This window comes from Biomphalaria glabrata, chromosome 12 (assembly GCF_947242115.1).
Source record: "Biomphalaria glabrata chromosome 12, xgBioGlab47.1, whole genome shotgun sequence".
NCBI classification, from domain to species: Eukaryota; Metazoa; Mollusca; class Gastropoda; family Planorbidae; genus Biomphalaria; species Biomphalaria glabrata.
The window spans coordinates 4,786,685-4,801,855 of NC_074722.1; the positions used below are offsets into that span (position 1 = coordinate 4,786,685).

At 33.6% G+C, this 15,171-nt stretch overlaps 2 protein-coding genes across 3 annotated transcripts; one reads left to right on the top strand and one right to left on the bottom strand.

Moving 5' to 3' along the window:
* The first annotated feature begins 809 nt into the window (after positions 1-809).
* On the top strand, positions 810-5,697 carry LOC106068114 (uncharacterized). 2 transcript variants are annotated; one of them, XM_056006830.1, is made up of 2 exons: positions 810-1,128; positions 2,932-5,697. In XM_056006830.1, the coding sequence occupies exon 2, from the start codon at positions 2,947-2,949 to the stop codon at positions 5,518-5,520; it is 2,574 nt and encodes an 857-aa protein (XP_055862805.1). In that variant the 5' UTR covers positions 810-1,128; positions 2,932-2,946; the 3' UTR covers positions 5,521-5,697. The 2 variants fall into 2 exon arrangements, with proteins under 2 accessions (XP_055862805.1, XP_055862804.1); XM_056006829.1 differs by having other exon boundaries at positions 810-1,059.
* A 3,920-nt stretch (positions 5,698-9,617) lies between these two features.
* Positions 9,618-14,022, bottom strand: LOC106068156 (DNA oxidative demethylase ALKBH2-like). The gene is made up of 4 exons (XM_056006831.1): positions 13,879-14,022; positions 12,658-13,153; positions 11,001-11,143; positions 9,618-10,180 (listed from the first exon to the last, which is right to left on the bottom strand). The coding sequence occupies exons 2-4, from the start codon at positions 13,036-13,038 to the stop codon at positions 9,865-9,867; spliced, it is 840 nt and encodes a 279-aa protein (XP_055862806.1). The 5' UTR covers positions 13,039-13,153; positions 13,879-14,022; the 3' UTR covers positions 9,618-9,864.
* Positions 14,023-15,171: the final 1,149 nt, after the last annotated feature.

The window sequence follows — 15,171 nt, forward strand, 5'->3', positions numbered from 1 at the left end:
ATCTAGATCAAGATCTATTTTTTTAAACTAAAGTTTGCACAGATAGTTTTTTTTTACTTTTACTCTTTACTTTTACACGTGAAAATACAAAATATAGTCTATTGAAATATTGTTGTTACAAAAAGTAAAAAAAAATTGCATAAATGTTTTAAAAAATATTGTAAATGTCGATCTCCCTTACTAGAGAACCTCCCGTGTTTGTTACTATTAATAGTGAATAGTTGTAAAAGTGGTGTATTAGTGATTTAAAAAAATTAGATTTTTCGCTTTCAGAAAAGAAAATAGTAGCCGTTGCATCAGAACTTTGAATGGTCTAAAATATTATGATGTCGGATTTTCAGTATATTTTCTAGTTTACGAGATCTAAATGGGACGGACGGACGGACAGACATTTCACACAAAACTAATAGCGTCTTTTCCCCTTTCAGGTGCGTTAAAAAACAAAACAAATAATTTTGAAAGGACTATCACGTTTTTGACAGGACTATCGAGTTCAAGAGTTTGATAAATTAATAATCAGGAATGATTTAAGACAATTTACAAAAAAATTGGCGTAGTCAGCCGTAGGGTACCGATAACCGAGTTGTTTATTAAATTATTAAGTTGCTATAAGTTTGTTGAAAACTTATAGATCTGCGAAGCTTTGCTTATATTTTTTGTTACGTAATTGTAATATAGAGTCTATGTAGGTTATTGTAACTATCTTGGTTTTAGCATTACCAAGGAGCATTAGTTTATTGTACGTATAGATAGCACAATTTTCTGATTGGCTACTTTGTCATAATACAGCAAATTTCGAAAGAATTTCATCAACATAGTCGATGACTGAATGAAGTGAATGAGACTCAATGTTTATCATCGATAGATTATTTTAGAGTCTAGTAGACTAGAAAGAATATATTCTAGATCTAGATGCTATCTAATCTAGATTTAGATCTAATTAGTCTAGTTATGATGTAGATCTACAAGTGGGTGGAACTGTTACTGTACACTGTACTGTTACTGTCAGTGTCTACTGACACTGTGTGACTGTACAACACAACAGTACTGTAGTGTAGTGTAAGTCAGTGTAGTCAACTGTAGTGTAACACTAAACTAAAAGTAACTGTAATCTAAGACTCAGTCAGTGTGTATGTAGTGTTAATGTTACTGTCACTGTGTGTATATTTACTATAGATTCTAGTTAAAAATCTAGCACTTGTAGTAGTACATGACTAGGTGACAGTAGGTCTAGGTCTAGAATCTAGAGTCTAGAAAGTAGAATCTAGAAATAGTAGAATCACTAGTTCTTACTAAGCCTAACTAAGCTTATTAGATTTGAAATTTGACTAAACTAGGTCACTAGATTGTCACTACTAGACTAGATCTAGAATCTAGATCTAGTCACTAGTCAATCATCAATCTTAGAATCTAGATTGTCTAGATTCTAGATACTAAGATAGATCTACTAAAATCTACTTAGAATCTAGAATAGATTTATGATTTATTCTAGAATCTAGTAGATTCTTGATTATTCTAGTCTAGATCTCTAGTTATCATTTTCATGTTATGATTATCATTATTATTATCATCCAGTGTAGTGCGAGTTACTTATAATACGTAGAATAGATCTAATACTAATAGTTCAAAATAGTTGAATATTATCATCTTTCTTACCTTAGTTCTAGACATTAGACTGTACTCACATGGTATAGATTCTAGATCTATCTATGCTATCTCTACTCTAGAATACTATATATTACTACGGCTATGTCTATAGACTAGATTTAGATCTAGTTAGTCTCTAACTCTAAGAGTCTAGATCTACAACTCAGTCAACTGTGTCAAGAGACAGTCAAGTGGGTGGAACTGTACTATTGACATTGTAAAAGTTGAGTGTAAAGTGTAGTGTTACTGTTTTAGTGTTTGATTTTGATACTGTGTTTAGATCTAGAATCTAGATTCTAGATCTAGATTTTCTAGTCTAGATCTAGTATACTTGTGACACTTGTGTGTAGCCAGTGTGCTGCCTAGTGTAATATTATCATCTTTCTTAGTTCTAGACTCAATTAGATACTCATAATAACAAAAATAAGTGATATTCATATTCAAATATTAATTATAAATTTATTATAAATCATATTTCATATATATGTCATAGATCTAATCTAATAATCTTGAAGTCTTGTGTTCTCACTTGTCACACACAACTTGTTATCGTGAAGAGTGACTGGAATCAACTCAAACTAGTCTAGATTCTAGTCTAGTTGTAGACTGTAGATCTAAGTGTACACTTTACGCCACAATAGTGACTATACCAGATTCTCGTCTAGATTTTTACTGTTTGCTTTACTCATCTCATCTATTGTGTACAGTCACAGACAGACACGTCACATATCCATATAATCCAATGTCTGTACTAGAGTCTAGATCTTTACCTATCTTTTAGATGTCTTGTCTACTTATTTCTACTTTTAAAATTGGGATGTAATATATAGGGAACTATCTTGATCCAGCCTAGAATCTAAATCTATGATTATAGACCTACTTTCTAGAAACCTACGTGTACCCAGTGTCAACTCTAGACTCTATTACTGTATTTCAGTGCATATTATATTAAATAAATTGTTTGGACTGTGGTAGATGATAATGAAAGTGATGTACATAGAAGACGCTGCTCTGAGCAGTATAAATATATTATATAAATACTAACAAGCAACATGAATTGAGGGTTAATTTGAATCTAGCGTTAATATTAATTGACTTTTTTTTCTGTATCTGGGTTAATTTGAATCTAGCGCTAATATTAATTGACTTTTTTTTTCTGTATCTGTGTCACACGTGTTCATGGGACCTGATGGTATATTAGGTGGCCTTGACACTAATCTAGGCTTCGACATGATTACATACTTTTTAAAAAATAATTTACAGTATGCATTTTCTACTTCTCAGGTTTATGTATGAAAAATGGAAGAGAGAAAAAGTAGAAGACGCTCTCTTCGAAACTTGCGTAGATCCTCATCCAACTGGGTTGTACCTACTCAGGCCATTCTACAAGGTATTGAAAGCAACTCAGAAAATGTATTGACAATCGATTCTGCTTATGGCAGTGCCTGGTTTGGTGAGAATACAATGCATAATATTATAACTTACAACCAGGCAAGAAGCAGTCCTGAGATTGGAACGAAATCATTTTTTCCAAGTATAGATGCTTGTGCTGAAGATGATGCAGCATTACCTGCGAAGGTGATGAAAAATTCAGATACTGACTCTTCTCCATTCGTTATGCCATCTAGCAAACCATTGGCAGAGACACAAACAGGCAATAGAATGGAATGTGAAAAACTCGGCAATATATTTGCCTTTAACTCTAATAAGTCACAGAAATTGGTTCCTATGAGTGTGGGGACAAAGTCACCATCGACCTTGAACACACATTTGTCCCTACACAAAAAAAACAACAAGGAAGAAAATACTGGTTCTCTAAACACTTCATTGAAAGTATCTTTTAATAAACACAACAAAAACACCAGCTCTCTGAACACTTCATTGAATGTAACTTTGAAGAAACAGAATAGAAATTCTGCTACTCAAAAAACAAAATCACAGAAGAAGGCAGAAACAAAATGTGACCCTCCCAAATATAAAATTCACCAAACAAAGTCTAATAGCTTCATGGGAACTAAACCCAACTTTTTGAAAACAACTCAGTCGTTTTCATTGAAGCATTCATCAGTTAACCATTTATCACCTAAGAAGTCTTCAGCAAGTGCTGAGTCGCTTAAAACTCCAACATTTATGAAATTTCAGACACAGTCAACTGGAGGACGTAGCAACTCACCCCTTACTGAGTCAGAATCAAAACCCTATGTTGGCTCTGTCTTTCAGAATTTAATCAGTAATGCAAGTCCCTATAGATCTAATTTTAAAGCTCAAAATGGCCTTTTAAATGAGAATGTCAAACCAAAAGATAGAAAGCGTCTTTCTTTAAGAAAAAGTATAATAGAATCTGGTCCCCTTCCGGCAGAAAGTGGTAAAACAAGTAAGAATGGAACAAATGTTGAACTTATCTCTGGGTATGTATCAGTCCACAGGAGTGCTAACATAGTTAGCACTATTAACTGTGAGATGGATACAGTGGTCTTGGGTCATGACAGCTCGGTTGACAGAGCAGAAGATAATGGAGATAGTCTAAACAATTGTATCTATGACATTGAAATGACTGAGGAGTTTTTAAAAAGCTTTGATTTGCCTTTCTTTCCTTCCAATTCCATTGGGGGTGCTGATGTTCTCGGGAAAGAAAGAGACTTGAATAAGTCTCTGCGTCGCTCATCGAGATATTTCAGTGCCCATGAGATGCCGCTGGCTAGACCTTCTTTTGAAGAAGAGACTGAGTCGGAAGCTTCTCCCAAAACATCTCTAGATGAATCTTCCCCTAATGTTTTTTCAAAGGAAGGAGCTAAAGTGATCAGTCTAGCACCATCTGACTCACATGATATGCTGATATGTTCTAAAGAAAGAAACTTCCAAGACATTGTGTCTATGCCAGTAAGTGGTGCGGAGTCTCACCCTTTCATAAACTCAGCAGAAGATCCAGCATGTGGCTATGCAGAGCTCAAGACAGAACAAGAAAAACTCATTGACCAGATTGCTGGTTCTGAGCACAAGTTCTTTTCTGAGCCAAACACAATGCTAATGGAAGACTTGATGAATGGTTTCACTAACATGACCATGGCCGAGACAATAAAATCCTGTGAACATTTTCCTACTGATGAAATGATGGCAAGTGAGAATATATCTCTTGATGTTAATGGAAACAAAAATCATAACATCCCATCAGACGCCAACAGCCTTATATCCCCAACAGATACACAAGCTGAGCATCCTGGGACTGTTATCCAGAAGTTTGATGAGGAAACATTCAAAGATATAAGTAAAGACAGTGTTGAAATGACTGAATGTTCAGACAAAAACACCAGCCACAATGTTGAAAGTGAAATAGAAATGAAAGAAATGGTTGTTTCTAGTGATTTTGTTGGCAGTGAAAATATTGATTCAGATTCCAGCACAGGGAGAAGATCATTGAGAAGCAGAAAGTCTTGGGACTTTTCACAGAGCTCTTCATCTCTGGAGGCCAAAACTGCAAGAAAACGAAACAGTGAAGGTGTGGTATCTAATAGCAAAGGAACTTTGAAAGAAACATCGGAAGATTTGCCTAGTCCTCTGCGCAATAAAGGCAGAAAAGAAATAAGCCCAGGTCTCCGAGACCTTTATTTGAATAAACTGTATGACCCACCAAAAGCAAAATCCTGGGAAACGATTAAAGAAAGTCCCAAAGATGATTCTTCATTATTCACCAAACAGAAGTCCAAAAGGTTTCTTCTGTTTGAGGCTGGAGTCACTACAGCTAAACTTCAACGCAGGCATAAAAAGGCAGTGGAAATTAAAAGGAAAGTCGGATCTCAGAACGTAACTTTAAGTGATGAAGAGTTTCGCAGAAAGCTTCTAGATGTTCAATTACTACTAGATGATTTACCCTAGTGTTAATTGGATGACACTAGTTCATTTTATTTGTGATTCTAATTTTTAGTGTCTTGAACATAAAAAAAATGTTTTTCATTTTTCTTTCTGTGGAAGGCATGAAATCAAACAATATTGTAGGCTTTCTTTATTGTTTTGTCCATAAAATAAAATCATAATGACCGACACCCCCCCCCCCCCCCCAAAGAACCATAATATCAATAAATTTTTTTTTTACCCATTACACTTGTATTATTTTTTAAAAATTATATTAAGTTGATGTACATTTGATTACACATTTTAATATTTTAGCACCTACACTAGATATTAATATAATTCACATTTACAAAATGATTAGTAGGCCTATGGAGTTTTAAAAAATTATTTTATTTATAAGAACTTACATTAGAGTCATTGGAATGATTTCTTGTTTGGTTGTGGTTTGTTTTTAGGGATCATTGCATACTGACAGCTTTATTTATTGCTTCATGTTTGTTGCTAGTTCAAAGTTGTAGTTTTCTCAAAAAATGAAAGAAAACTGTGCAGTGCTTTACTGGTTCTGTTAGATTTACTCTTTGGGTTTTGGTTTACTTCGATGACAAGTATATTTTGAGTCAGTGCGCTCAGATCTTGAGCTTGGGTTCAGCTTCGATTTTATGAAATTAGGAAATTTATAGCAAAAACAAAAAATAGGGTTCAATGCAATTACTTAAAACACTTGAAACAGATAAAACACTAATTGTTGGCAATGTAGTAGCCATTGCAACTTCAAGCATTTAAAAGGCTGCTGGTTGTATTGGAGAAAAGTCAGTGTTTCTAATATTTCTGGGTTTAGCCTAGCCCTGAAATCACTTAAATACCCTTTCACTGGCAGTACTTGTGACAGGAATAGCCAAACACTTTTTAGAAATCAATGCCAACTTATCAATCAACTTGTTTTCAAAATTATTCTCGTTCTGAAATTGCAATCTTGAGTAATCAAGTGCAGTACCAAGTATTTTTCAAGCTTGTGTCTCATTAAATGTCATTACTATCATCAATGGTCTGCTGATTAATCTTATGATTCAAGGTCAACTTTACACTTTTTTTAATTTGTTAAGATCCAGATTCACCAAAGCTGTCTATATGTGCACCGAGTGCTTTGATACCACCTGGTGAGTTGTAGACCTACCATAACTACACATCTCTGAATAAATGAACTCATGATCTTCTACATTCAAAGACAAATATTTTCAACAAGGCACAATGAGTGTTGAAAGTTTGTAGTATGACCAATGGGCACCGACAACCATAATCCACATTTCTTACACACAGCAAACTGGTAATTTTTGGAACAAGATTACACAACAATCAGGCACAGTTATACAAAATACACACATTTGCCAATTAAATTATTTCGAATGGCTCTATTGAATATGTGTGTTAGTGTGGTACAGGAAGTGGTGTGATATGTATTTTAAGGATGTGCAGACAGCGAAATTTGCACTGTGGCAAATCTCTGTACTGTTGGATTAGAGTAAGGACGGCTTGTTTGCTTGATATAGCAGTTTCAAAGTTAGGGCTTCATTGGGCTGTAAAGGAGGTTTTAGTTCAGTATGCTTCCATCTCGAATTGAAATTCACACTACCATTAGACGTAGTCTTACAGAACTTGTGTACTTGAATCGTGGTAAAGGACTAGAAGTAGGTTGAAAGACTGATAACATTCTGAAATGCAGAAACTGCATCAAATGAATAATCCAAAATCGATCCTCTTTTTGAAATTTCTTAAAATTTGGAAATAGTGCTAAACTGTGTTAGACATATTCTGACTGCATCACAATGTGATGGAATTAGTTCTTTGAAACCATTACGGTCATTTAATCAAAATATAAAGTTTATTTTTTAAAAATCCTGTTTGATAGCAACAAAAGGTCTTTGTTACTAATAGTTCACTTTCAACATTGAAGATAATTTTTTTTCAAAGTTTTTCTTACAATCTATTGTGTACCAGTACTGTAGACTATGCATAGTGCATAAATTAGCTTGATGGTATTTTTTTTTTTAGACAAACTAATTATACAAAGAATAAACACATTTTCTTTTACAATTATTATGTTTTAATTTTGATTGTTAAATTAAAACAGATAATACATATCTACTTGATAGTCTAAATTCTTACCAATAATAATACCTAGTGAGTATAGTGTTGGTAAATAACAAAATGTTTTAAAGTAAAATTTGTAAATGTAACTATATTTATACACATTTGAACAAACATAGACTTAGTCATTTCAATAACATTTGTTAAGTACAAAAACAAAACGTATGCCTTTTTTACAGTTTTTTTTTATCCACCAAAATATTTCAAAATAAACATGTTACAAAAGTTTCCAAAAGTCCTAGCAAAAGATGATGACCACAGATATTACAGTAAGTTTCTTGGAATAAATTGTTTAACAATATTTGTTGTCCGATTAAAACAAACTGGTGTTAGTTGAATAATATCATTTTTTGTCAACTAGTCATCTTTTTTTTAGTAATCGGGTGGCATGTTTAGGCAATTTTTCCATAGGGCTAGGGTTACTTAGGACAATTTGTACAAGTGCTCCCACTTCTATAGTGCCATTAGAGCTTGGATAAGATGGGCAGAATCAGCCAGGAAAACCAAGGACTTAGCAGAGATTATTCTCTTATAGGCCTGCACAACTAGATTAACTAGGACGTAACTATTTTCTCTTTTGAGGGAACATCTGTTTTTTTTCTAAGATAAACGACATCAGCATGGCACACATTAGAATTACTAGTACAAAAACTCAGGACAAAACAATGCAACAGTAATAAAAAAAAAAAGGCATTCTATAAAATGCTTTAGCCCATACAATGATGAACAAAAAAAAAAGGCATAGCTCCACAACACAAAATTCCAGTTTACTATTTAATAGTACCGGTATATGAATGCATCCAAATACATAATATTGTTTTAAAGTTGACAAGACTAGCTTAAAATAGTAGGTAATACTGAACTGCTGTTATTGTATCTAGTCGTCAACTGAGTTCTGTCGTAGTTACAGCGAAATTGTGGGACATGAGCTTTAAGAATCAAGATAATTCCACTTTCCACTAAAAGAATTAGGCATAAAAAGTCAACAAAAAAAAAATAAATTTTTAGCAATCAAAATCAAGAGCTACAGCATTTTTAAAAATATACCTCAAGTTAATCTGTAGAACAACATCAAAAGGGGTCAACATTTGAACTTGATCTAGGCTATAGTACATACTAGAAATATATACAGTCTATCAATACACTGTCTTTCTAGTCTAATACCAGTTCCAACTGCAATTTTCTGATTGTTTCATGTTTTCGGCTAAATAGTCAATGAAGAGTTACACAAATAAAGCTATCAACATTAAGTAAATATACAAACATCTGTATGATCATCTCTAATGTTAATCATGCACAAATTTAGTGTCAATGATTTGTTATATTTTAGCAGCAAATAGCTGGCTAGAGTTTTATGTTTTAATTCAAAACTTGTGAACATATTTTCTTTTTTACCAATGTTTTTAAATTTTAAAAATACTTATTGGACCGTCAGTAAACAGACTTATAATGTAAACCAGTGATGCCCAAAGTAAAGCCTGTGGGCTAAATCCGACCCATGGCATGGTGCTATCCAGCCCTTTGACACATCTACACACAGTACATAATAAAGCCGCATAGGATCGGCTCCATGTACTTGATGATTTTCTTGCCCATGAAATGTGTCTGAAATTTATATGGCCTTCAAGCTGAAAAAAAGAATGGGCGTCACTTATGTAAAGAAAACGATAAATACAATTATTCAACCCACTGTCGCATGGTTTGAGTTTTTTATATGGGGAGGCTATCTGGAAGTAAATTATTGTAGCTATTCTTTTTCAAAAAGAATTTTTAAAACTTCAGACTGAAATCATATTTAATTCAAAATTTTTTAAAATCTTTGAATAACTGATTTAAGTACTTTATGCACTAAGGCTTACAGCTCAACACTTTAATAATGTATCAACACAACCCAGAATTAGAGTGAAGAGAAATATTATAAAGTACTGGTACTTTACTAACTACAATAGCACTTTCTAATAAAACCATTGTTTCACAACAGTAATGTCTTATTAACATCAGTCTACTTTAGCTTCATAATGAGAAGTACTGTTCAGTACCCTCACACTAAGGCCTACATACAGGCCAAAAATATTTTTAAAATGTCTGATGATTATTTTTCACCCCATTAGCTATGGAATTTTCCTTTTCTATTAGCTATTATCACGTTTAGTAGTGAGCTTCTGACACAATGTATATATGACTTACATAAAAAGGAAAATGAAAAAAAAAAAAAGAATCTATTTAAGCAGCTTTACATTTTGAAGGTTCCATCCTTCTAAATGTCAGATTCAGGCGGACTCCAATGGCTTTCTTGCGTCGAGGGAGAGAATGGTACCAGTAGGAATTTGTTGGGTGCTTCATGAGCAGCAGGCTGCCATGCTCCAACTGCAGTGTGATGGTTCCGACGTTCCGGAGGGCTTTAATTCTCCTGCTGTCTTGATGCTTGAAGACAAAGTCTCTCAGCTGACCCAACGTTAAAGAAGCAATGGGGTAGCCAGGGTAGAGCTCTTTCTCGTCATCTTTATGTTCTCCAATGTAGTCATTGCCATCTTTGTATCTGCAAAAGTATTGTTGGACAAATTATAGTATAAGCATGTTCTATGACATAGATTATGAGTACTAGTGTATATATATATATAGTTCGTCCATCGTGGTTCGATGATGACCACTTTGTCATCCAGGGGGCTGAGGGCTTTGCACTGGGGTTGTATGCCTCCTCATGTGGCTGGTGAGACCTATGTGAGCCCGGAATGTTCTGCTGCACACTGGGCAGGTTATTCCAGCTGGAGCTAGTGTCGTTTGCCTTGCTTTTCTTTTCTGGCGTTTTTCTTCTGCCAGCGTTGTTCTCTTTTCCTTAGCAACCTGTGCGCCAGTTTTCACAGCGCAATGCCATGATGCTCTGTCATGTGCCTCTGTTGCCCAGGTGCCTGGGTCTATGCTGAACGCCTTCAGAAAAGCTTTGAGGGTGTCCCTGAAGCGCTTTCTTTGACCACCTTGCTAATGTAAACTGTGTTTGAGTGGCATTAACCAAAGGAGATTTGTTTTGTTTTACATGTTCCTTCTGAGTTGTGGATTATTACATCCTAGCCCTAAATTCCAGCAGGACAGTGGAGGATGGTGGCAGGCAGGATTTGAAATCGGGACCATTGAGACAACAGTCCAGAGCGCATACCACACAATCTGGCAGCCATCCTGAGTTTGAATCATGACTTGAGTTGTGTTTGCTGAGTGTCTACAGGCAGTCTGGAAACCTCCTAGAAACCCACTCCCCCACAGGTCGGTAAAATAGATTAGACCTTAGGGTAATGAGCTTGCTGTATATAAATAATTTTTTAAAATGTATAATAAAAGTAAACCCAAACGATGAATATGTTTACCTATTAATAAGCACAAAATTAAATGTGTATCCAGTTGCTTCATAGATCTGATCTCTGATTTTGAGAAGCAATGAAGTCCAAGGGCGTGCGGGTAATGTCTTACCAGAGAACGTGTAAGTCAGACCTTCGTCTCCATAGGCCACCTACAAGGACAAAGTTGTTGCCGGTAATAAGAGAGAAAATGATAAGTTACAAAAATTGGAATCTTATTGGAATATACCTTTTCATCCACAAAAATAACACAACAACATTTTTTAAAGTACAAACTGAAAAACACTAACAGCTACAAAAGAATTTCCATGTTGTTATGCATACATTTTCATAATTTAGTTATAAATAATTTAAATATTAAACTATATTATATGCATTACAAACCATAAACCATTCTTGAGAATGAAATGGGTATTAGTTTGGAAAATCAAAGGCTTTATAGAGTTATAATCTCTAACATAACCATAACATTAAACATGAATATGTATAGACTTTTATACTTTTGACTTCAAGAAAAAATCTAAATTATATAATGCATTTGTATTCATCACAGTACACTAATGAGCCAGGGTACAGTATTGTTTAAAAAAAGATTTCAAGCTAAAGTGATGCAGTCAAATTTCTTGGGTTGGACCCTTGTTTCATGGCAAAAGTGAACAAATGTAATGTTGACTATCTTAACTGCAAACTAACTCTAATGAGCTAAATAAATCACACAATTTCTGCATTGCTAAAATGCTTTTAATATTGAAAATGTGAAAAAAGGCAGGCTATTCAAAACAAACAAACAAAACAAATTAGCAAACAAGAAGTGAATTGATCAATAAAGGGTTTCAATGCTGAACAAAAAAATTAACTCTTTTTTTCCTAATAGACAATACCATCATTGATTTGACCTCATTAAATTAATTTTTGGTTTATAAACATGAATTTGTGTTACATAAAAAGAACATGCATCCCTTTAATTATATACCAAATAAAGTATTTTCTGATAATAAAGTTATTGAAGTTTAATCATAACAGGGAAGTGAAATACAAATGAGTAAAATGAATAATTTCGTCGCATCATAGAAAATAATAGGAAGAAAAAAAGTTAATAAAATGTTTGTTTGTTTCACATGTTTTGGATGTTCCTTCAGAGTTGAAGATAATTACTTCCTAGTCTAAACCTCCCCCTGGACGATGGGGGATGGGAGCGGGCAGGGTTTGAACCTGGGACCATCCATAAATCTGAATGACAGACCAGCGCTCAAACCGCACGACCAGGCAGCCATCCTTTTATCCCTCTTGCTAAGTTTATCTTTTATTATCTTGTGTAAACTTCTGATTAGCAAAATATTGTTATTGTTACTATTGAAAAAGTACCGGGTATATTAATTGAACCAAAAATGTGACACTGCCTGAAAAACACTGGTATTTTGGTTTCATATAAATCTTTTATAAAAAACAAAACAAATCAAAACAGAATTTACAAGTGATTTTAATCTGTGCCTTAAAAAAAAATAATTCATAACTGACTAAAAATCTTTGAAGTGAAAAAGAAAAAGATGACCAGCTTATAAAAGTTTTTTATTAAATTCCCATGAATCAAATTATGTTCTTCTAGTGATTAGTTTTTATCTGTCTGTATCACAATAATAATGAAAATATATGTAAAAAAATTTACTTGTTTTCTGGGGATATCTATCCACTTGCCAAACATCTGAACTTTAGCTAACTCTCCGACATTGTAGATGATCTCTTTCTCACATTGGGACATCAACATGTCTGCCTCTTTTTCATTATAAAAGTTGGAATACTCCAGATTCAAATTTTCAGCATTAATTGCTCTCCACTGACAATTACGAGGTTGGCTTAGAAAAGGTAACTCATTGTTTAATGTCTCTTCCATTGAAATGACTCCTTTGGGAAATTCCGCATCAACAACCTCCAGTTCATATTTACTTTTCTTAAAATCATCATCACTGAAAGCATGCCCAGCTATGTTGTGCATAATGTCATCCAGGGCATCGTAATGCCTTTTCTTTCGCACGCACTTGCTTTCCATTGTTTTTAAATTGAGGCTCAGCAGATCGAGATGATATTAATATTATTCTTTCATGTCAATCAAAAGCAATTTATATCTAGAATATAAATGATGATATCACGTCTCGGTAGACTCTCTAAATAAGATTATAAAGAAACAAAATGAAACTGGTAAAATAAAATATATCTGAATATAAATAATACTTAATTTCAAATCTAATCTCTAGAGCTAGATCAGTGTTTCACAAACTTTTTCTTTAAATGAACACTTTCAACATTGAACAAAAGTTCCTTCCTTCCTATAAGTCATACAGATCTAGTAACAGGTCTAGAGTGGCTGGAGTACTCTAGACTACTCTACAGTCTACAGTGTAATAATAAAGTCTGACTAATCATTGAAATGATTGTTACTGTTATAGAACTGTTGTCAGTGTTGAGTGTGTAGATCCAGCAATAATCTATATCTAGACATATAATAATAATAATGATAATAATAAGGCTTGTCTTTGAGTCCGAAGATTAGTGAGGAATGCAGTATTTCCGTGGCGGCGGAGCTCCACTGGGCTCCAGCTGTGACCTAGACACTGATATAGATATCAATAATTTCATATAATACTATCTATAATATACTTAACACTGTATAAAAAGTGTATAGATCTAGATCTATCTTTGATCTTCATATATGATATAGACTAGCCACTAGTGAGTAGACTGTGTAGAGTGTCAGTGTAAACAGTAACAGTAACTTAACTTGACTTAAGTTTTAATTATTAATTTAACACTAATTTGTGACTAACATAACTAACAAGGCTAAATTACACGTGTGTGCTTGTAAAGTTTGTTTATTTAAGTGTTAACTTACAAATAAAGCATAGGACTATAAAATGAATAGATTTTGATAGATCTAAATTAGACTAGTATAAAACAGGCATATTAGAACTAGATGTGAACCTTTTTTTTTTTGTTATTATTATTATCACAACTTATTATTGGACATTTCTTTAGAATAGTTTCCCCTTAGTAATAGCAAATTTAAGTCGAAACTTTCATTGAAAGAAACAAAACAAACAATGTCTTGCTAAGAAGGATTAATTCATTACCAAGTCAAGGTAAAAGTAAAGACTAGGCGTCTAAAATCTATAGATCTGTTATTCTGTATAATATCCTAGTCTAGTCTCTAACTCTAGATCTATATCTAAATCTATGTATCTTGTGGACTATCTGACCATGACATCTCATCGGATTGATTGTTAAAATAAATGTCTTTAAAATTTAAATGAATGGAATTTTGGAAGTTTAGTTTGGAACAGTTACAGACAGACACAAAATTATTGAAAATAAAGCCTTAGTTAGACTACTTAGAGTGTAGACTAAGTCAGAGCAGTAGACTTTGGCTTAGACAGTGTCGGCAGTGAGATTCATAACAAACGAATATACTCTATATTCACATTTAAATAGAGTAACACCTTTAGGAAAAATCACTAAATTTAGGGTAATAAATCAAATAGGTAATACTAGATCTAATAGTTTAGATGCCCAGATACCTTTACTGACACGTAAACTAATAGTATACCAAACAGCCTTCCAGGATAGAAGACTCAAAAGTAAAGTAGCAATTATTCATAAAACGCTGAACCATAATCTTCAATAAATAAAAAATCTAATAAAATACTCAGAAAGACACAAAGATAAAGGCACATTCCTCGTTCCATATGCTAGGACTATAGGACAAATTTGTACAAATGCTCCTTCTTCCCTAGTGCTATTAGACTATTAGAGCATGGAATGGGTTGCCTGAGCTAGCCAGGAAAACCAGTGAAAACAGTGACTTGGCAGAATTTAGGTCATTGGTAAACATGCATGACTAGATGCATAATGCGTAGGACATAATCATCTTCTTTTTTGAAGTAACGTCTGTATTTTATATGATAAGATAAGATAATGGATCTAGAATTCTAGAGATCTAGTCTAATAATAATTATTAATATTAAAAGCACTTCAAGCAGTAGCCTACTCTCGTAACAGTCACACAGTGACAGTAACTCTGAAATTGTCTCAGTCTGAGTGTAACCAAAAATTGGTAAAAAGAAAAATCTTATTATGGAACAAATTCAACCTAACACAACGTAGATTGATATCTATAACATAAGAAGCT